Raw genomic sequence first — 22,954 nt, forward strand, 5'->3', positions numbered from 1 at the left:
CACTATTGACAGTAGCATGCCTATGAACACTAGTATTTGGTGTGTATAAGTGAGGGGAGCACTGCTGCATTACAACCTTCTGGGTTTCCCATAGGCAGTTGGTTGGCCACTGTACAAACAGAATGTTGAATGAGAAGGAACCCTGGTCTGAACCAGAAAGGCTCTCATGTTCTTGACTGATGGCCTCAGCACCACCCATTGCCAGAAATAGTTCCCGATGCAATCCTCCACTGAAAATAGCTTGGCCACCTCTGCAGTACAGACGTTAAACCACCAGTGCTAGAAGTGCCATTAGTAGTAGTATTACATTTATTTCCCCACCTTTATTTCTCTTGCAAAGAAACCACGGAGGTTTCCTTCTCTCCATTTTATCTACACAACTATAACCCTGCAAGGTAGTGATGTCCACTGCCTACTGAGGGTAATTCTTGCTTGTGATGTAGCAGTTGCTGATGCCATAATTATGGTTTGTGTGCAAGCCTTTGCATGTTTAGACAGGACAAAAGCCCCAAATGCCTTAGCCAGGCATTGCAGGATTTTTTTTAAGTAAGCATGCATAGGATTGCACCCCTTTTCCTGTTTTTTGCCCCTTTATTAACAATTTTTATTTAAAAGTCTCAATCTATGCACTGTCGAACGCTCAACTCAGAAGGCATAAGGATTCTCTTTTTTCTTCCTAATATGCAGCAGCTTCTGAGGCGCTCTTTGCCGCCGTAACCAATAAAAAAACACTTTGCTTCGCCGTCCAGCAGAAATTTTCATACAGCTTGAGTTTGGCTCGTATGATTTCCCGTTCCACGTCAAAGCTCGGTAAAAACTTCCTAGTTTAGGAGCTGGTAGGTCACAGACCGGGTCCTAGGGAAGCCAACCAATCAAACAGAAAGACTTTGTCACCCTCTAGACTCTTCTTCTGATTGGACAAGTCGCATAAAGCGACGTGGCCAGCCACCTATCCAAGTATAGAACTCGAAACACGCTCCTGCCGGATTGGAGAGCGCCGAATTTGAATTGGGTGGGGGGGGTGCTGGTTTCTCCGGGGTCAATTTTATTTTTATTTTTCGTTCTTTGCGTAGCGGGAAGCCGCCCATGTGCGTCCTTGGTGGGAGCTCACAGAACGGACCAAATCGATGAGCGGGATGGGGAGCCCGAGGCGGTGAGGAGGCAGGCGGCGAACCCCACCCCATGGACCCCCGAGGCGGTCGCGGCTCCGGTGCCATGGAGCGGCGCCTGAAGCTTAGCAGCCGCCGCTTCGCCGCTGCCATGAGCAGCATTATGGAGAAGGTGAGCTGAGGAGGCTGAGCAGGGGAGGGCTGCTCGGGAAGGGCGATGGCTGAAGGCCTCGGCGCCGGTGGGAGGCTGGCGAAGCCCACCTGTGTAGTCCTTTCCGCCCTTCCTGAAGTAATGTTGGCTAGGAAAACATTCGCCTTCAACTCTACCCGCTCCCCCCTCCCCGCGGGTTCCAGGAGGTTTCCAGTGAGTTCACTGGCTGGTTGACAGACGGAAGTTCAACGGGTGACGTTTCTCGCCTGCTATGAAGGAGTAATCGGTGATAGTTCATTTCTCTCTTGTGCTAGCGAGGGATTATGAGGATGGGAGTCTGTCTCTGACAGTAGTCTAATACTACTGGATTCTGGATTCTGCTCTCTACTTCGGCAACTTTGTGATGAGTTACCATGTGTCCTGTACCAGCTGGAAACTGTACATGTGGAAGGATGCTCACAAAATCATTGCACATGTTTATGCATTCCATCATGAGTGCCAGATATTAGACAAAAGGGTCTTAAGAATGCTGCAGTATTTTACTTGCCCTATGTCTTACCATTGAAAGAATTCGCAAAAGATTCAAGGTTACATCTGGAGGATGAGGTTATTGAGATTTCTTACTTGAATATTAGGGCAACAGATATTTTGATTGGAACATATACAACATATAACATTTATATTTAAAATTACTGTGCAACTTTAATAGCTCCAAGTCATTCCTTGTATTTCCACACCATGATGTGCTCAGTTTTTCTGCCGAAATTGAAGAGAGTATGTGTGTATGAAAATGCGTAATTAACAGTGTCCATTGCCTGAAACTCCTACATATGCCACCCAATATACCACCCAATAATAAACATTTTCTTCGTGGCTTATATTCACATACATGTATTTTCCCTTTATACCTTACAGAAAACTTACAGTTGACATACTGCAAAATTGTGGGAACCTTATTTTTTCATGTGACATGTTGAGTTGTTCATAGAAGTTAGCTAGGTTTTGGCAAATCTAGGAGGTATGACTGTCAAAGAAGCTAACCACTGCTAAGAAAGGTTGGATGTAGAATAAGGGACAGTCTGGGAATTATGCCTAAACATCTGCAGAAAGCCAGTGGAGATAGTCCAGCATTACTGCACAATGGTGCTCTTAGCAACACAGCCCTCTGCAGGGCTGTTTCTGTGTGTTCTGTATGGCACAATTCTGCATCTACAAGTTGATATACTGAAATATCCCCTTTTCATATTCTGAATTATGTAACAAATAGGTGTGCTTTTATGAGAACTGGACATTCTAAATTATAATGTGGATCTTAAAAATTGAAGCAGTCAATTTCCTGATATCATTATAGGTATTTCCTTCGGTATTGTACAGTTGGAATGTGATTGGCTTTTAGTACTAAGCTGCACCCATCCATAGCACCATCGCTGACAGATGGAGAAGGAGCAATCATTTGTTGCAGAATGCCACAGTGTAACAGATGTTCTTACCACAACAGTCATGTGTTAAGAACATAAAAATCTTGCTGAGTAAATCCAAACCAATATCTGGTCCAATATTTTGTTCCAGCAGTTACCAATCAAATGTTTATAGGAAGCCCATGAGCAGCACAAGAGCACATGAGGACGCTCTTGGTGTTATGCAGGGGTAGTCTCTGTTAGTGGGAGGCAGTATATAGCTATTGTAACATGGACAGCTTGTCCTCCATGTATTTGGCTACTTATTTCTTATTCTTGGACATTTTCGTAATCTATGGTTTTCCTGCTTGCTTTGTCTAATTTCTTCTCCCAGGTTCAAATAGCACATAAGAGGAAGTGCTTTTATTTAAATGTGGTGTGATCCTACCATTGTACATATTAGTTTTTGTGAGCCTTTATAGTCACGATGGAAGAAAATAATATGGAAAACATAAAATTATTATTTTGTTTTTAACCAGAAGCTGATAAGAGTCTATCTGCCTTTAAATACAAACAAGTAAAACCACTGTGGGAAAGATAACAAAAACTAAACTACAACATTATATAAAGAAATGAGTATTTCTAGATATTTAATTCAATTTGGTCAAAAATGAGCAGAAGTTTATGTGCTTTTAATCTAGGGTCTTTTGCAAGTACAGCCAGAGGCAATGTGACTATGAAAGGTGTGTGTGTACATACTGTTATGGGAAATTTAAATATCTACTCCCTCAACACCGCTGCTTCAGTCAAATGGAGATTCATACTTCCTAGTGCAGCTACAAACAAATATGGGAAGATCCAGTCACACATCTTTTGTGTAACATATTTTATCACTCTGTAATGCATACAGACACCACAGCAGAGAGAAGGTATCAGTCCACATTTTATACTGGCTTGAAAAGCTTTTGTTCAAACTTTCAGCAATGAACTGACCTGCAAAAATGGTATGTCTGTTTTCTTATCCTAGTACAACTTTTCCTTTGATGAAGATAGGATTGTTTCCATTAAATCATTAACTTATAATACACCAGATGGTAAGATTGCATTTCCTAATTACTATATTTTTATTTGGTTTTGTATCAACACAGTATATGTGTGTTTTGAAGCACACTAGGTCATTGAAACAGGGATTTCGTTTAGCCCTCATACTGAGGGTATTGCCAATTACATCCTTTTACATTGTTTCATATGAGTCAATAATTGCTATTCTCTCCTAGAAGGAAGAGCAAATTATTGTATTTCAGAGAATGGGTCTAGTGCACCTTTATTAGCGGCCTAGCTTTTACCGTTGCAGAGCCCTGCAGAATACAAGTCGTGTACCCATGATCACTGTGTCGAATGATCTTGCCAAGATACTTGCTCTTCCCACCTATCATAATAAAAGGTCATTTTAAACATGCTATTATACTCTAGAGAAGTCAAGAAACAACCCAGCTGTGCAAATAGCAAATGAGTGGTTTCACTAGTTTCAGAGAGCAAGAAGTAGTTGCCTAATTCACCACTATGCTTTCTCCCATGCAAGAGTCTTGCAAGATTGCAGTCTGTAACCTTAATAAAAAATGTCTGTTCTAATAATTTCTTATGCATGTGGAATTATTGTAATTATTATTCTGTCATTTGTAGGGCCAAAGGTTTGGGGAGAAGAGACAAGCACTGAAATTATAGATAGATCTCACCAGGTATTAAAATCTATAATTTCTAACAAGTGTACTCTTGGTTTTCATTGGCTAAGTGACGTTTTCTCATTCTTACAACCAAGCTTTAAATGCTAGAAATGTGTCTTGAATAATGCATGTAAGGTTGTGATAATGGTATTTTTGAATGGTGCTTTAGAAGTCTTACTTAACAATTTGTAGAGTCTGTTTAGGGTTTATAACTTGTAATTAAGTTGAATAATATTCCTTCTTATTCAGTTTTCCCTTTACCCAAAAGTTGACTAACTAAAATGACACAATTTGTACTTGACTGTTTATCAATAGTGCTAAAAACATGTTCACATTGCTTGTTAAAATGTTTAGGTTGTGTTTTCTCTTCTAGTACTGACACCTTTATCATTAGAGGCATTGGCTTGTTGGAACAATTCCTGTCAATTGACCTGATAAAGTGAATTGTCAGTCACTGAATTTTCAGCTGCTAAGGCAAAACTTCAGAACAAGTTTATAGACTGATTGATTGATTGATCTTACTGTGTAATTAGAATAAGATATATGTATGTATGTATGTTATTCTAATTTTCAAAGTTGCAAGTATATAATTCTTCTGATTCTTAAGATAGTATTCAGGCATCCTGTGGCATGGAAATGCACTCATGTCATATGAAATCTTGTTCACTTCAATGGTTCAGTCCAGTATAAATGGTCTGCAGATTGCATATTTTAACTGCAGTTTAGTATCAATTTACAGAAAGTTTCTAGACAGGTAAGTAGATAGGACACTACAGAGCTGAATAACTTCTGAATGATTTGCTAAATCTATGCTTCTTTTTACCCACTGGCTATTGCTTCCCACACTTCCCTGTGCTGAGCTCCTTATGGCTGTACAGTTCCAAGGAACAACAGAATGTAAGATAGGGATGCCATAGGGCACTAGATACCATCAGGTTGTGTGACAAGTTCTTGAAAGTTAAGCCAGTTCTGCCTGATGATTTGATCAATACACATCTAAATGCATGCATCTTGAAATGACTGATAAGCAACTGGAATTCTAACCTTTTTGTATTTGTTGGTTTAGTTTAGATGTCTCAACCAACCTGTAGTTTAGCCACTGGGACTTTACATCAGACTTGCATGCTCTGATTTCCCCCATATGCTTCAATTTTCTAGTTTGGATATCATGGCAAACCTTATAGTCATGAACTAAGAAGGAAGGAAACTATGATTCTTGCAAAGGCTAATTTGTCTTCAGAACTGAATTGAAAACCATTCATGGTTCCAGTTCTGCTTTGGAAGCAAAGTAATTTCCCTTCTTAGTTAGAAGATAATAATGGTTCATTGTAGCCATACGTTTATCATGTAATTATGATAAACTACAATTATTGTAAACTATGTAATGAATGAGGGAATTGGAGCAGAAAGTAGATGAGGAGGCTGAGGTTCAGCTCCAGTTGATCCAGGTCATTATGTGAACTCTGTATGGAGCAGAACTTGTGCCTGGACCAAAAGCTGCAGTTAGTACAGAATGCCTCAGTGAACTGAGATAGCCAGCTATGTTCACATAACACCTCTGTTTAAAAAACTAAAACAAACTCTTACTATTGAGCCATGTTCAAGGTTATGTTATTGTTGAAGCCCTAAAGTAGGATATATAGCAGACTGCCTTCCCTTATACATATCAGCCACCTTTTAAGATTGCCAGAGAAGGCCTTTTTAGTCATTCTGAAACCAACAGAATGTCACCATGTGATACCTTGATGGTGGGCCTTCTAAGTAGGTGTACACACCATCTTGAAAACCCTGCATGGGCAAAAATTGTGACTTGTTTCAAACTTCCTGAAAACACACTTGATCACCCAGCCTTTCAGTGTCTTGTAATTAATTGTAGTTAAAATTTTTGTTCCGTCTTACTTTTGTTGGATTTGCAGTGCACTGTTAATGATTTTAATAATATATTTTGACTGTGAATCACTTGGGAATTTTATTAATTTTAACCCACAATTAATCCATAGTAACTGGATTTTCATGGCATGTAATAACCTCTAATCAGGCTATTTTACATATTCAAAATGGCAGCAACACCCTCACCAAGTCATGGGTTAATTAACCCAGGATTTGCTGCTGTTACATGCAAATAGGCCACTTGATTGGTTTGCCTGTTTCCAGAGCTATATGCAAAACAGTATACATCTAAGCTAGTTTAAAATATTGAAAGCATAGTCAAGGGTAAAGAGCCACAACAGAACCTATTGTGGAAAGGAAAGGGGGTGAGGACTTGACCCAAGTAAAAAGTGTGGCTCAGTGGCACTGTCTGTTACCTTAAATGTGAAGATATTTCAGCCCTTTCTGATCTGCTTTTTTCAGCTAGAAATTGGGCTTTTTCTGCAGCTAGAAACTGATTTTTTTCTGTTTTTCCCCAAATTATAGAGTACTGTACAATGTCAAGAAGAAACAGGTAAAGACAGTCTTGGATCTTCTGCAGTACCTGTATTTTTGAGTTGTACTTATGTTTTCATTTAAACTATGCTTAATGACTAAAGGAAAACATCAGTTCTAAATATGTTCCTTTCTAGATTCAGGTCTAAAAAATAACTTGGCTTGCAAATACGTTTGTCCAAAACTGTGTTGAAAACAAAATCCAGAAAACATGGTGCAAAGCTTGAAGGCAGGTGTTTGATGTGTACTTTGTATTTGGTACACTGACATAGTCCTGTACCATAATGCTTAATTTATGTAACAACTGATCAGAGTAGACAGAATAATGGAATTTCTTTTTCTGTGCCTCTGTAGGATGTAGATTTCCTTAATCCAAATATAAAGTACATCAGTAACAAAACATAGATCATAGCAAATGGATATCATTACATTATTCATGTGGGCCAAAATGAATTGTGTGATACAGCCAGCTATTTCCAGGACTACACCAGCAATTTTCCTCCAGTTACTGAAGACATAAACATGGTTTTAACTATGAGCTATACTAGTGTACAGTCCAGTTTTAATAGAGATTTCTTCATGTAATTCTGTACAAGGGAGGGCTCACGTGGAAAAAGTAGATGTTTGATTTTCTCATATAAACTAGCTTTAATCCACCAGAAGAGGGAACTTTAATGTTCAGTTTTATACATCTAATATCTTTGTTTTTTCATGCAAGAAACATCATGGCAGCAGTTCTCTGCTTCTGAAAATGGGAACTATACATATAATCAGGTATGCCTCTGTAAATGTACTAATTTTAGAACATTCAAATAAATCTTATTTCAACTTAGTAATAGTCATAACAGCAGTCAGCCAAGAGAAAAGATTTTCTCATTCCCATTGATCCAATCCTATGAACCATACTAGAAGGCTGTCTAAATTAAGCCAATTATTTTTTAAGTTCCTCATTCCTTTACACTCATTCTTTGTCTGTCTCCCACCCAGTGATTTTGCTAATAGGCTTTTAACTTTAGTGGAGCTGTATTTGATCAGACATATCTAGAAAATGTCAGTCAGCAGGTTAACAGTTACATATAAAATTACTGACATATTTAACTTGTTTTTTATGTGCTTGTTATATTGTTATATTGAATGCAACCTTTAATTCAGAGGGGAAGAACCACAGCCACAGGGCCCACACACACAGGGCCCTCTGCCTCCTGGGGTCCTCCTGACCTCAACCTTTCCCAATCACAAATCATTTTGTAATCTTTGTGCTGTTCCCCCCCACTCCCCAATTCTAAAATGTTGACTTGCCTCTCCTAAGGTTTAGCTAAAAGTGATAAGAGCTTTAAGTTAAACCATTTATTGTGTTTGGATTCCTATCCCCCTTTTCCTTTGGTTCTATCAGCTTTCTCATCAACTTTGCCCACCATTGGAAAAGCTGTCCCCCGAGAGCTTCTCCAAAATTGAATTTGGTTCTTGAGAACAGGTGTCCTACTCCTGCCTTAATTAAACCAGTAATAAATGAATGCCAGAATATCAGTTTTCATAAGATTAGTTTTCTTTGTCTCCTATGTATAACTTTTTATTTTCTCAGGGTTTGCAGATTAGTAAACTAATTCTCTGGGTGGTATCTTCCCCTTTAGGATGTATAATCTTTGTTCTCTTGAACATACATCTAATGGCAGCATACCTTGTTATGAGGATAACATTTGGTTTGTACTTATAAAGTTTATCATGTCTTTAATTGACTTCTGAAGGGCAATTGTTAGGAATTTTGCTGGTACTCAAAAGTTAACCTGAAATTGCAGTTGCAAATATGCATAAAATATTTGTTTCCTTGTTATATTTTGTTGTTGTCCAAGTCTGCTTATTTACAATCAAGATCTAATTTTCCCATCAATGTGTCTTTTATACTTAAAATAGATAAAAAGGATTGCTTTCACAGGGATCATTGACTTGCCTTCTGCTAAACAGTAAGATAGAAAATAGTAACTGGCCCAGGATCATTAAGAAGCTTAAAAATAAAGTCAGAATTTGAACTTGCATCACTGTAGCCCTAGTCTAATACATTAACTGCTACTCTTGTATATGTTTTAATACAAGAGTAGACAATGGACAAAATTCTGCTACCTTGTAGCATAATTGCAAGCAAAGATTTGATCATATTACCTATGTAGAACTTAGAGGATTATACAGTATTTGAGAAAATCTCAATAGAATTATGGCCAAATCCAAAACTATCTTAGATTCTACTGTCATAATTAGCCCACAAATTATAGTTCTGCTTGATCCCCTTACGTTGTATAGTTACTTCTTATACCTTAGTGTGTGTGCAATGTTTGTTGTTGGTTTTTGTTTTTCATAGTGGCAGCAAAAGCAGTACAAGGAATTAGTAACATTATCTTCCCCTTGAGAGGGTGATGGGAGAGGGTAGAAGAGTGGGTAGATTGTCTGCATGAGTGTATAAAAGAAAGATTATATGGAATAAAGTTAGGTTGAAAGAGTTCTGCAGGTAAATAATAGACAACATAACATGTCACCACCAAATAAAAGTGTAAGGACTTTAACAATAAAATTTTAACACTTACATTTTTCATGCTATAACTAGTTTCTATTCCACTTTGTTTGACTCTAATAATATAGTTGATTTTGTGGCCTAAATTTAGCTAATCTAGTATTTATTTTTTGGGGTGAGAAGATGACATTTGAGGAAGAATCATTCATGAATTCGTATGGAGTGAGTCAACTTGATACAGGTAAGGTGAAAGTAATGGAAGTACGTGCAACTCCCAAAGTATTTGTGGAGCTCATCTAAGCCTTGGTTGGTAACTTCAAGAAACTAGCTAAATATACTTGTAAATTACTGTGCTAATGCTAGCAAGAATTGTACTACTTTCGCTACTTTCTTCTAACTTTTCTTTCCATTATGAGTGATAATTTAGTATTAAGTCGTAATACATTTCTTTCTAATATAATTTCTGTTCCTTGATACACCATCATGCAGAATCTTAATTGAAAAAGTAATTTATCCTTTTCTTTCAAGCATTGCTTTCATTGTTTTTCAAACTGAGAGTTCAGAAGTTTCCTTTTGTAAGCACCCAAAGTGATAGTAGTCCAGGAAGCTGGTCAGATTGAGTGACTATCAAGTACTTGTTCTGTTGCCACATTATAGTCCTTTCTGCACTTCTTGCTGCTGCTGTTAAATTATCATAAACCAGTAGTATTCTTTGTCACTTTTAACTGAAAAGGTGGTTGGTACAGAAAGTTTTGGCTTCATGGTGCATGGCTGTCCTTTATTTTGATACCTGTGGTTTCAGAGAATAAACATGATTGCCTTAGTATTCGTCATTTTTAAAACTTTAATCTGGCAGTTTTTCTGCACATTGTACTTTCATGACCCTTCCCCTTCCGGTATCCTTTATACCAGTGGTCCTGCCAGTTTGCGGGGGAGGCATTGCACTTGCAGCAGACCAGCATGGGGCTGGCTGTGCTACACCACCTCTTCCTCATTTGGCACTGTGTTCCCAGGGAGTGTGCCAGTGCTCCTCGGAACATTAGGAACTAAGGAACAATAGTTTTAATGCCAACACTTCTCATAGCTAAAAACTTACTCATCAAGAGGGGTGAGTGGCTTGAAGGGATTTGAGATTGTATATGTGGTTCAAAAATCATAAAAACATTTATATGGCGTCATATTAAAGGCAGCCGAGTTGATGTATGCATTGACACAAGTTAAATTGAGCTAGCATTTAACCTTCTTGCAATGCCATAGCATTGGCTGATGCGAAGGTTTTTCCAGGGAATCCCACACACCAACTAATGCTGTTCACGTTATGCTAGAGGCCATGTATGCTAGCACATGATCTATATTGGCTCTCACAGCAGCTTTGCTCCTGTTCTGTGTTACTAAAAATTAGCTTAGGTTAGTGGGAATCAAATATACCCAGAAACAGAATTTTCCTTCCTTTGGATAACTGATATTACATAAAATGGATTAAGTTGAAGTTTTTAAAAGTGTTTTTCCTCAAATTTAGAATTACATTAAAGAAATTGAGAACAATATTATACAAATAATGTGCATCACCTTTTGATACTCATAATGCTGAGTCAAATATACTATTTATCTTTGAATTATAGATCACCAGGAGAATACTGAGGTGGTATTTGTTAAAAGACATTTGGAAAATATCCATCTTGAGGTAACATGACAGCATAAATGAAAATTTCTTACAATATGTGAGCATTAGAAAAGTCAGGCTATTTGTGCTAAAAGGCAATATGAGTTTAGAAAATAGATTGACAGTGAATAGGGGGATATAAGAATGTGAACTATATAGGTACAGAATCTCCACTAATTTCAAGGGGTTCTTCCAAGGTTTCCGAGATTGGGAGTTGGAGGCACTTCTTTGCGGTGGTTCCGCTCCTATCTCAATGACCGATTCCAGAAGGTGGTGCTGGGGGACTATGGCTCTGTGCCATGGCAGTTATTATTATTATTATTAGAACATTTCTATGCCGCCCCTTGCCGAAGCCTCGGGGCGGCTTACAAACACAATAAAATACAAAAATAACAATATAAAGTTAAAATTAACAATATAAAATAAATAAAAATATAACATATAAAATAATGTCATGGAGTTCCGCAGGGGTCCATTTTGTCCCCCTTGCTATTCAACAGCTACATGAAACTGCTGGGAGAGGTCATTAGGAGGTATGGGCTGCGGAATCATCAGTATGCTGATGATACCCAGCTCTACCTCTCGTTTTCAACCAATCCAGGTGAGGCAGTGGCTGTACTGAACTGGTGCCTGGCTGAGGTAGTGTGCTGGATGAGGGCCAATAAACTGAAGCTCAATCCAGACAAGACAGAGGTCCTGTTGGTAGGTTGTTCAGACTTCGGGGTGGGGGACCTGGACCTTGTCCTGAATGGGGTTGCACTCCCTGTTAGGGACAAGGTTCTCAGCTTAGGAGTGCTCCTCGACCCTGAGCTGTCATTAAAAGCTCAGGTGACGGCGGTGGCAAGGAGCACTTTCCTTCAGCTTCACCTGATTCATCAGCTGCGTCCCTACCTGGAGAACGATTGCCTGGCGACAGTGACACATGCACTGGTAACTTCCCGATTAGACTTCTGTAACGCGCTCTACGTGGGGCTACCCTTGAAGACGGTCTGGATACTTCAATTGGTGCAAAACAGAGCTGCCAGGTTGCTGACGGGGACTGGGCATTCTCATATAACCCCAGTTCTCCGTCAGCTTCACAGGCTCCCCATTGAAGTCCGGGCCCAATTCAAGGTGTTGGTTATCACCTATAAAGCCCTCAACGGCTTGGGACCTGGTTATCTAAAGGAACGCTTGCGTCCATATATGCCCTCCCGCCCCTTGAGATTGGCAGCAGAGGCCCTTCTCTGGGAACCCTCCGTGAAAGATATTAGGAGGGTGAGTACCTGGAGGAGGGCCTTCTCTGTGGTGGTGCCCCACCTATGGAATGCGTTCCCCAGAGAGGTCCGCCTGGCGCCCTCGTTATTTGTTTTTCAGCACCAGGCCAAGACCTTTTTATTTAAAAGTTATTTTAATTGTTAATTTATGAACTATATTTATTGGGTTTTTATGTACGTGCCGAGATGTTTCTGGTTTTTTAAGTCTAATTATATAACTGTTTATATATGTTTATTAATGTTGTAAGCCGCCCCAAGGCTTTTTGCGAATGGTTTAAATAAATAAATAAATAAATAAATAATAAATAAATAAATAAATAAATAAATAAATAAATAAATAAATAAATAAATAAGGTTTTCTGAATATCCAGCAATTGCTATGTCTATGTATTGGTAAATTCTAAAAGCATCCAAATTACTTCATCTAACATGTCGATGTTTGGATGCACTGGATAAAAACAGACTTTCCCTTCCTTATCTTGTGAAGTATTCGCAATATTGAGGGTTTTATCCAATATAAGATTGAAGGGGTAGAAATCTTGTTCACTGCCCCCACAGCAAATAGTATCTGATTCTTATCATATGTGAAGAGTTGTCCATAGAAAGAGTCCTGTTTTCTGACAACAGTCTCGTCTTCTGAAATACATTAGTCCTGTATTCTGACTTTTCCCAACAACTTTGGCTTAACATATCACTGAGCACAAAGTATCAATAATACATCAATATCAATAATTTCAGATATAAAATTATATCTGAAATATTCACTGATATTGAAAAAAATCTGTACAGTGTGCTTTTGTAACAGTTGAAAAATAGCTCCCTTGGGCAGGGTAGGATTATCGTACAATTTAGCAGGTATGATGCAATTATATGCAGATCTAGTATGTTCTTGTTTCTTTTAACTGTGTGTCAAAAATTATTCATTATTGTTGCAAATAAGGCTCATTGAATCTGATCCAAGTTAATTGATTTCAGTGTGAAAAGTTAGTCATATTTAGTGGAAACTAAGACAGCTGACATAATCTGGATCCATTGATTAAGAGTCCAACTTAACTTTTTTTTTTAATAAAAGGAAAATATTCCTCTTGAAAGCTGTTCTGGAACACCTGTGAAAAGTAAATGCAGTGTTGAAATGGATATGCTACTGGAGGAGGATGTGAGCTCTGTTCCATCAGAACTTACGGTAACACAACATTTCAGTTGATCCTAAAAAAAATTAAACTTAAAATTTCATTCCATTTATACTCACTCACACCAGTCCAGAATGTATCTCTGTGTGGCACAATTTCCATCCATGGGGCTTCAGCATATGTAGCTCTCACCATTTATTTTCTATTTCCAATGGGTGCATAAAAAAGGTATCTTGAAAATGATGGAGAAACCATCATAGGTAATAGGTAAAGATAAAGGTGTTTGAATACAATAAGAAATTACCAGACCAGAGTAACTGTTAGTGAAATCTGCTTCATCGCATTTGTATGCATGCTTCAGTTCCATTTATTGATTGATTGATTGATTTATGGATTTATATCCTGCCTTTTTCCTACAAAGGGCTCAAGGCAGCTTACATCATTCTCCTCCTCCATCTTATCCCCACAACAACCCTGTGAAGTAGGTTGGGCTGAGAGTCAGACTGGCCCAAAGTCACCCAGTTGGCTCCATGGCTGAGCGGGGACTAGAACCCAGATCGCCTGAGTCCCATTCCCATGCTCTTAACCACTACACCACATTTTAAATGGGAAGTAAAAATGCAACACTTTTATCATTTAGGCATAATATGTTATGTGACATTTGTACTATTTAACAAGCATCCAGTGGTAGTTAAAAAAGTCTTATCTCAAATAAAAATGTTTAATTGCTTTGTCTCTGGATTTTAATGTGTTTCTGCAAATTCTTAATTTCAGTTTGCTAACAGCATATCTTGACAATTTGGCTCAGGTTAAAAGAACACAAACAAAGAATGTTCACCAGAGGTCACCTTTGCAAGAGCTGGAAGATAACTCTTTAACTGGTGAGTTTCACAACAAAAGTTTTGCTGAAGTAGGTTAATATTATTTTGAGTGGTGCAGTGGGTAAGATAAATGTGGATATATGAGGTTCAGCTTCAGATCCTATTTTGGATATGAAACTGACCAGATAGCTTTGCATATGTCACATTTTCTCAACTAAATTTATTGTTGAGGATAAGTGGAATATATCTATAGGTTTAAACTGCTTTACAATCACCTCTACATAGTTTGAACTTATTAGTTATCAAAAGTTTGATAGAAACTGCACCTGAAGAATAGTGAACACAAACATTCTACTTGTATCAGAAATTGTATGTTTATATGCAGCATCTTTGAGTTACATGTTCATTGGGATGTCCATGTTTTAGGAATGAGCCAGGAAGTGTACATGACGAGAAGGTTATTTACCTCATTGGACTGCAGGAAGATGTTCAGATCAGAGGAAAGTTCTCTTACAAAAATAAAATCTAAATATGGACTCTCTTACTATGAAGGGAGGGGCTCAGTGATAGAATGTATGTTTTGCATGAAGAAAGTGTAAGGTTCAATCCCTAGTTTCTTTGCTAGGGGTAGAAAAAATCCTGCTCGAAGTCTTCACCAATCAGTGCTGATAACACTGGACTAGTGTTAACTTGGTAGAAAGCACCTTCCTAAATTCCTAAATGAAATAGTGATGGTGCTGTTAAATTTAATACAAAAATAATCAAAATAGTGGCTGATTCTTGAAACACAGAGAAATATACAGTTCCTGAAAGCTGTGATTGTTATCACTGCCTTGTTTCATTAACTTACCTTTTTTTAACATATCCTTGTTGGTACATTAATAGTGATAGCATTAATACTGAAAATACTAAGTATGCCTTATTATACCTCCCTTTTATCTATCTATTAGATCAACAAGACAGTGTATTGACAAAGCAAGCACAATCTACAGACTGGCATCCTTCATCAGTATCTGTGCTGCCTTCCAACTCCGTTGTTCCAAGTTCATCAGATGAGACAAGTGTACCTAGAAATCAGTCCCTTTGGAGTAATAATGAAACTGGACACAATAGTTTTCTGGAAATGTATGAGTCTGCAGATGAGCATTGTTCTTGGAATAATGTCACAATAGCAGACCTGTATCCAGGAATGGTAAAGACACTCAGTAAATTGTTGCATAAAGCTTCTGGTTCATTAATAAAATGGTACAAATATGGATATTGGCACCGTAGGAAAACAAAGTTTAATACTAGTACAGAGAGAATAAGGAAGTCCAGGCCATTAAAATTGAAGTCTAGCTTAACAGTTAGAGAAAGTGATGGGCAGAGGCATACATTGCCCACAGTAAATAATGGAAGTAAGTCTCCTTTTGATAATAACACACATCACATCCATTGTTCAGGAAACAATGTATCTACAGTAGTATCTTCAAGATGCCATAATGTAGATACAATGGATATAGACTGTTCTGGCATTGTAGAAGATTATTCATACAGAGAAAGAGTTCAACAAGATGACCCTGAGACTGCCCTGTATAGTAGTGATCTTTGTAAAGAAGAAACTTTCCTGGTCAAAGGTCCACAGTGTATCACTTCACGTTCAGACTGTGTAATGAAAGGTAAAACCTTGGAACAATATCCTACAACGTACATTGTGGATTCAGGCACAACATTTAATCTAGCAACAGAAAGTAAAACAAGGGAAACGACCACTACAACAATCAAGCTTGCATCATGTTTAAGCTCATCCTTAAGTAACAGCACAAATTCTTACTTGCAAAATAGCAAGACTGTTCTGGCAAAAATCTCAAATGGATTACCAGAAAATCATGAAATTAAAATGTTTAAAGGAGCTATTTCACGGCAGCGGAGTCATTCATTTTCATCATTTTCTGTTAATCGAAGTCCCATCAAAGTTCAGCAAAAATGTGAAGATGCATTTGAAAAAGTCTACAATGAACTGTGTTCTCCAAAGTTGAAGAAACCATTTAAGATTTCAAATACATGTGCAAGCCCTAAGAAGTCTGCAGACTTTCATAGATCTGGTTTTAATAGTCTTTCTTCTTCAAAATTTCATCAGATAACTAACAGTACCATTGAATGCATATATCAGAAATTGTGTTCTGAAGGGTTTCCAAAAATCCCTCCATTTCTGAGAGCAGCAAACTTAAAAAAATATGAAGGAATCCAAATGTCTGAAACTGTAAATGCCTTAGTTAATTCTCCCATTAGAACTTTACCTGCAGTTGCCAGAATTAAAAGAGCAGCAAACTTCTGCAATGAAGACTGTCGATCTTCACCCATAAAAAGATTAAAAAATATATCTGAGAACTCTTCTCATAGAATAAGTGAGAAGGTACCTTACTGGAAAAACATTAATGTTCAGAAGACTGACATGACTTTCACACTGTACAGTACTAACAAAAACAAATGGACCTCACATGGGGTAAGTAAGCTATACTCTTATATTAAAGATATTGCAGTATTAAAATTGCTTACAGTTCTTTGTAGCCCTTCAGGGACAAAATTCCTGAAGTACATGGATTTTCATAAGTTACGAAGGCTTCAGACCTGTGCAGAAATACATTTATGTTTTGTTTTTAAAATTACAGTTTTGGATGCCTTTAAGATGAGGCTACAATTCTTACTAATTGGTATGCCACAATGTTTCTCCTTTCTTAAAAATATATGAATTAGGATCTTTTAAAAATACTGTAAAGCAGCATTAGTTTTTGGCTGCTCATATTTGAATAAAAATGGTTTGAACAGATTTCAGCTGCTTGTGCAGCAAAGGGAAAAAGTAATGTTTGATTTCATTCAGAGTATTTATTTCTTATGCTCCTGCAAAAGCATAGCCTAACTTTGCAACCATAAAGCATGCAAATGGAAAGGGAGAAGTTACTTAACTTTTACTAAAACTAATCTTGGACATTAGTTATGCAGACTGTAAAAGTGCGTAATTTAATGTTTGAATACTTAATTTTTAGGATTCTGGATTTTGCATTTCTTCAAACCACCACTTTCTGGCTACTGCAAGCACTGATATGAACGGTAGGCTTCAGTTATTAAAAAATAATCCATTATGCTAAATTTTGCCCTCAGCACAAAATAGGGGTTGTTGTTGTTGTTTTTACATCTTTTCCACTTGATCTTGTACTTTGTCCTGTTCTCTGGGTAATTCCAAGAATTGCCTAATGCCCAGTTACTTGATCAGCTTTAGTTTTAAAAACCTTTTAGCATAAAATGTACATGAAAAAATAATAGCAAAATTGCATGGAAGTGTTCTCCACAGCAAAAGATGTAGTGGTGCATGGGTATACATTCTCTAGTTGTGCCTGCTAGCTTCTTTTCAAGAGGGAACCTGAAAAGCTCAGGCTACATAGGTTGGCAGAAACTGTCTTTGGACAGGAAGTTAGTAATGATTTATTAACTTTTAATCATTCTTAGGTCAGGAATAAACATAGCCTAAGCTCCAACCAATATGGCCAGTAGATAAAAATATGGATCCAAAAATATCTGGAAGGCACCAAACTGCCTATCTCTAGGCTAATGGAAGCAAGTAAAACTAAAATAATAATTAACATTACTGAAGCACTTTCATAGATTTCCAGATACATGCTTTTTTAATGTAGTAGTACAAATGAATGTGGAACCTGAGCATGTACATGTGTATTGCTGAATATCTCAAAAAGACACTGAAAATAAATTTGAATAGAAACTTAGGTGATTCTGAGTATGTTAAGTTTGCAGATAATTAATCTGAAATGTCAAAGTGGGGTAATCCTTTCTCAGTTCTTTGTGTTGCATATTATAAAGAAAAAAGCCACCATTTGAGGGTGGGTGGGGTAGGTGTGTCCAACCTTCCTATTTGTAGTAACAATTATCTTTTATGGTTTTTGGGTTTGGGTTGTTTTTTAAAGCTTGGGTATTAGTAAAGCCTTTTGTGAAAACAGAAAGAGAGAAAGCACAAAGCATGTGTAATTTGCAGCTTTGCAGTTGACCAAGCTCAGACAATCATAATGCTTTTTTTCTGTGTGCACACAGCCCTTCCAATCCTCCCTTCATGCAAGCCATAATTAAATCTAAGGTCCTAAGGCTCTAATTAATTATATAGTTTTCCATGTCATCCGAATTAGGAAACTGTTGTTGCAAGTTGTAGAACAAGCCAGGATATTAATTCCAGTTTGAATTCAATTAAATATGTTGACTCATTCCAAAGCTTGTAATCATAGTCTTTCAGCTTCTATGAGGAAGCAGTAATTAATCAAATACTTGTTTGACTGATGGCTGCCACAAGGGGCTATATGCACCAACAAAAGACCAATAGTATGTATCTTGGCTTAATTACCCAGAATATAGTCATCCAGAGGAACTGCATCATATTTTGTTTGACCACTTAAATCTAATATTTTCCCTCTTGGTTTTTTCTTTTCCATAGAAAATAAGCTTTGGCAACAGATTATGGACAGATTTAGTTTTTAAAGCTTTGACAGTTAAGAATTTTTAACTATAGTCTTGAACATTTTTATTTGCATTGGATTTCTTTTTTAAAAATATGTATGTTTAACTGAGTTTTCCAATTAAATTCACTTTTATTTATTCAAACTCCCCCAAAATGTTGTTTTCAATATACTTTGTTTGGTTTTGTTATCTTTTCAATATAAAGTTCTTCATGAGGCACTTAATTTACCATACCCACTTGCTTCACAGAATCTAGGATTGTAGAGACCTGGGAAAGTTTTCATCCATGTTTTCAGAAATGTGACTCTCTAAGAAAGTCACAGAAGCATACAGTTGGGTAAGTAACACCTGTGCTTTTCCGTATGCCTTTCTTGTATTTTTCTGTGGAAGGATATGAAGGGAAAAATAATTATAATCTATCCTTGTTAGCTACACCTACAGCAAGCTTGGCAGGATTACAAATTTTGACCCTGTTTGCAGATGATAGCATCCCACAATTAGCAAACCATTGGTTGTTGAGAAGATAAGCAGGAATGAGCTTGAATGCTGCTTCATGCCCTCCCACCGGTTCATTTTGTGATAAACAAGCCAGGAATGCTTCATCCATTGGTTCACACTGACATCCCGACCTAGAGCCCTGGAGTCGAATAATCCAGAGTTGTTCTGGATTCAGTTGATTCAATAAACAACTCAGGGAACTTTTCCCAGTCCTACTTGGAGAAGCTAGGGGTTGAATCTGGGATGTTCTGCATGGAAAAAGTGTGATTCACTGCTGAGTTATCACACTCTTCAAAATGTTTTTAAGGTGTAAAAAAAGGAGAAGGTGCTGTTGATGAGATGGGCAAGTGGAAAGATTGAGAAGGGAAGATACCTAGCCTTCATCCAAATAATTTAATTCACAAAAGAAAATGTTATCAAGTTACATTTTGTTACATTAATATAAAATGTGCCCCACATTAAACATTGTCCAGCTGATGGCTAAACCAGAAAGAGTTGGTAGGCCTGTCCCAAATAGAGATGCAGTGGGTCGTTCCCCAAAATAAACAAAGGGTTAATTTGAATTATAAAAAAGAATATTGCTGTGATAGACTATTACATAAACTCTCCACTCACCCACCTAATGCTGTTTCCTCTTTGAGAAACATGGTCTTGGTATCTTTCTGCCAAAACATCAGTGTGTTTGCTTGCTTGAAAGCTAAGAAGGTGATCTCAGAAAGTTGGTTATGAGTGCCATCTTTCTATATAGGCCTCAGGGATGACTGAAGAGATGATCTATGTAGGTCCAATTTTGCTGTTCTAAGACAACCAAAACTGTGCTTTTAGTAAGAGACAAAGATTCTGAAATCACAGGACAGGTAGCTTAGCTTCCCTTTTTTCTGGCTATGGGTGTTACAGGTCTGTGATTATAATTCTACAGTTTGATCAATAATGGCTTTAAATTAGTAGTTTGAAGTTATGTGTTTAAGTATTCACCACCCACATTGTGCAGTGGATTAACTTTCATATAGATTTCTTTTGAGCTACTGAAGGTATTTCTTAATAAATTATGTATGAAGCTGGATAGTTGTTATAAGTGAGGGGGTTATTTATTTATTTATTCCTGTAAGAAGAAAGAAGTCCTGGATGTCAGCTGGAAAAACTTTCTGGTTGCCAGGACTTTCTTTTTCTTTTTTCTTTTCTTTTTTGGAAGTTTTGCACTCTTGTGAGCACTTACTGAGAATATACTCTTTTCTTTTCCAGTGTTTCCAGGAAGCTGAGCTATAATGATGGGAGAGCTGAATATAAAAATGCTTATGTGAAAGAATCCATGTGTAAAAATTATGAACAATAATTTCTGGAAGGGTATGACTATGGAGAGGAAATAGATCATTTTTAAGGGAAAAGATATTTGGTTGGGTCCAAAAATGTCTTTCCATTTATTAAAAGGACAAGGATCCAATGAATCCAATTGCATTCCCAAATTCAATTCATTCCAATTTGGGAATGAAACTAAGGGAAGACAGTTTTCACCAGTTCCCCTTATCCCTATAACCTACCAGCTCCACATTTAATATAGAGGAGCAGATTTTAGGAAGCTACAGAGCAAATTGGGAGCTTAGCACTTTGTCCCACTAATGTAACGCTGCTCATGAGACTCCAAATACAACCCACTGCAGTTCTGCTATGCAATTTGAGAGCTATATGCTTCAAGAAATTGAGTAGACCTTGTCTCTAGAATCCAGTTGGCTTATTAAGAGAGAGAGCACTGTTGCTTGAAAACTCATCAAGCTTGTGTCTCTTATAGAAAATACATCTTTGGAGTTTTTGTGTGCACACATAACTTCAGCTCTTTCTAATGTATTCTACTTGCCTAATCAAGATCTACTCTTAATATATAATGCTTTAACAGATTTTTAGTGCATTTGTGTACTGTTGAGTGGGCTTATGCTTTAGGAATGAGCAGAGCATTATTCCATTGCTGAAAATGTGAGATTTAGAAAGCTGTATCTTGTGTATTGCAAATTTGATTTTAATGTGTTAATTGTGTGCGTTTAGTGCTTGAGAATTCTATATCTTTATTGCTTAATAAACTTTTATGTATGGTTGTAATTGGAATTTTTAATTGTAAGTTATTACAAATAGCCCTCTGCTAGATGATATCTGGGTGTTTTCTATTTATCAACAAGAGATAAGCTGCTAAATTCCACATAGGTTACCTACCATCTTAGACTTTCTACACTTATTTTTGTCTTAACTACTACTTCTTTGGAATAAGTGGACAGGTTCATAAGATAAGATGAAACAGCCATTTAGCTATGACTAGCAAAAAAGTTATACACGACAGTATTTATTTTGGTCAATCAAGAGTTGCCATGGTCTGTATCTTTTCAGTCAAAGACAAATATTATTATTGCAATGCATTTACAATGCACTTTTCTTCCTCTTGCAAAGAACCAAGGGTGGCTCACAAAATTCTGTCCATCTTCACCTCAAAAACAACCCCATCGGGTAGGATAGGCAGAGAGGCAGTGACAGGCCCAAAATGACCCAGTAAGGTTTTTTAGTTTTGTGAGGACTAGAACCCAGTCCAGCATCCTTAGCTATTGCACCACACTGGTATGGGAAGAGGAATGTTTACGTTGGAATGGATTGAAAACCATAGAAAGCTTTATGGCATGTTCATCTGTAGAAGGCAAATTGTAACCTGAAAATGATATACTGCTTTTTAAAATCTTAAAGTGTCTCACTGCAAATTTAAAAATACATTATGGAAACAAAGCAACATTTAGACAAGGTAATGACTGTAGAAACCTTGGGTATACAAAGATTTGATCATTGCCAAAATCACATGATCACTGGTGCCTGAAATCATAAGATGTGGCTGTGAGTCATATATGCTTTCTAAGCAAAATCTGGTGGCTGTAGTCATTCTTTTCCCCTGAACATGATAGTCAAGAGGGCTTGAGAATTTTGATTGGATCCATTCCTGCTTGCTGATCCATGTTCCCTTTAGTATCTTTCTCAGGGAAAAAATATTTCTAGTGCCCAATCATACCTTGCTCAAAATCAAAAGATCAATGTTTATATGTACATGCTTAGGTAGGTCTGAGGTTCCAGGAAAATGTCTTTATGCTACTTTCTTTACAATTTATTTGGGTTCCTAATTACATGGAGGGGAAAGCAATGGATACGCTATGCTTTTGTACAGCAAAGCCAGCCTTCAGCTGGTTTCTTGTATCAGCTTCTGCTAACGTGCTCTCAGCATTAGCAAGCATGTTCACTGACAATATGTGGCATGAGCTCCCATCAATATGTTAGTGTTCTAACAGGGAGACAGTTTTACTGGAATCTGGTCCCAGTTTGTTTAGGACTTTCTGTGCTAATAAAAAATGTTTTGAATCTCATAGTAGCACCTTGGCAGCTGGTCGACTTCCTCCAGTTTGGGGGTTATGTGAATGTGGCAAGGCACTCCATTCAGTAGCCTCGCTGAAGCATTCTACACTAGGTTCATCTTCAAAACCAGCCTCAAGCACTGCAGAGAGCCTTACAATAGTCTTGTGGAGTCTGTGAATGCATGGATCCCAATGTTTAAGCTATCCACTATTTCTAGTTTTAAAAATCTGATTCTCAAATAGTTGTTTATATAGGAAGCTCTGATTAAAAAAATAAACCAACACAATCAACATTTTACTGTATGCAGATTATGATGTACAATATTATTATTATTATTATTATTATTATTATAACATTTCTATGCCGCCCCTTGCCAAAACCTCGGGGCGGCTTACAACATGAT

General features: G+C 37.4%; 1 protein-coding gene across 1 annotated transcript; it reads left to right on the plus strand.

Moving 5' to 3' along the window:
* The first annotated feature begins 1,121 nt into the window (after window positions 1-1,121).
* LOC123029341 (Holliday junction recognition protein) lies at window positions 1,122-21,228 on the plus strand. Its single transcript, XM_044442231.1, has 13 exons — window positions 1,122-1,281; window positions 3,685-3,751; window positions 4,341-4,396; window positions 6,797-6,824; window positions 7,524-7,579; window positions 9,492-9,549; window positions 10,931-10,992; window positions 13,300-13,410; window positions 14,166-14,238; window positions 15,129-16,663; window positions 17,205-17,268; window positions 18,928-19,015; window positions 20,419-21,228. The coding sequence occupies exons 1-13, from the start codon at window positions 1,183-1,185 to the stop codon at window positions 20,507-20,509; spliced, it is 2,388 nt and encodes a 795-aa protein (XP_044298166.1). The 5' UTR covers window positions 1,122-1,182; the 3' UTR covers window positions 20,510-21,228.
* Window positions 21,229-22,954: the final 1,726 nt, after the last annotated feature.

The sequence above is a fragment of the Varanus komodoensis genome, unplaced genomic scaffold, assembly GCF_004798865.1.
Source record: "Varanus komodoensis strain SLA01 unplaced genomic scaffold, ASM479886v1 scaffold4, whole genome shotgun sequence".
NCBI lineage: Eukaryota > Metazoa > Chordata > Lepidosauria > Squamata > Varanidae > Varanus > Varanus komodoensis.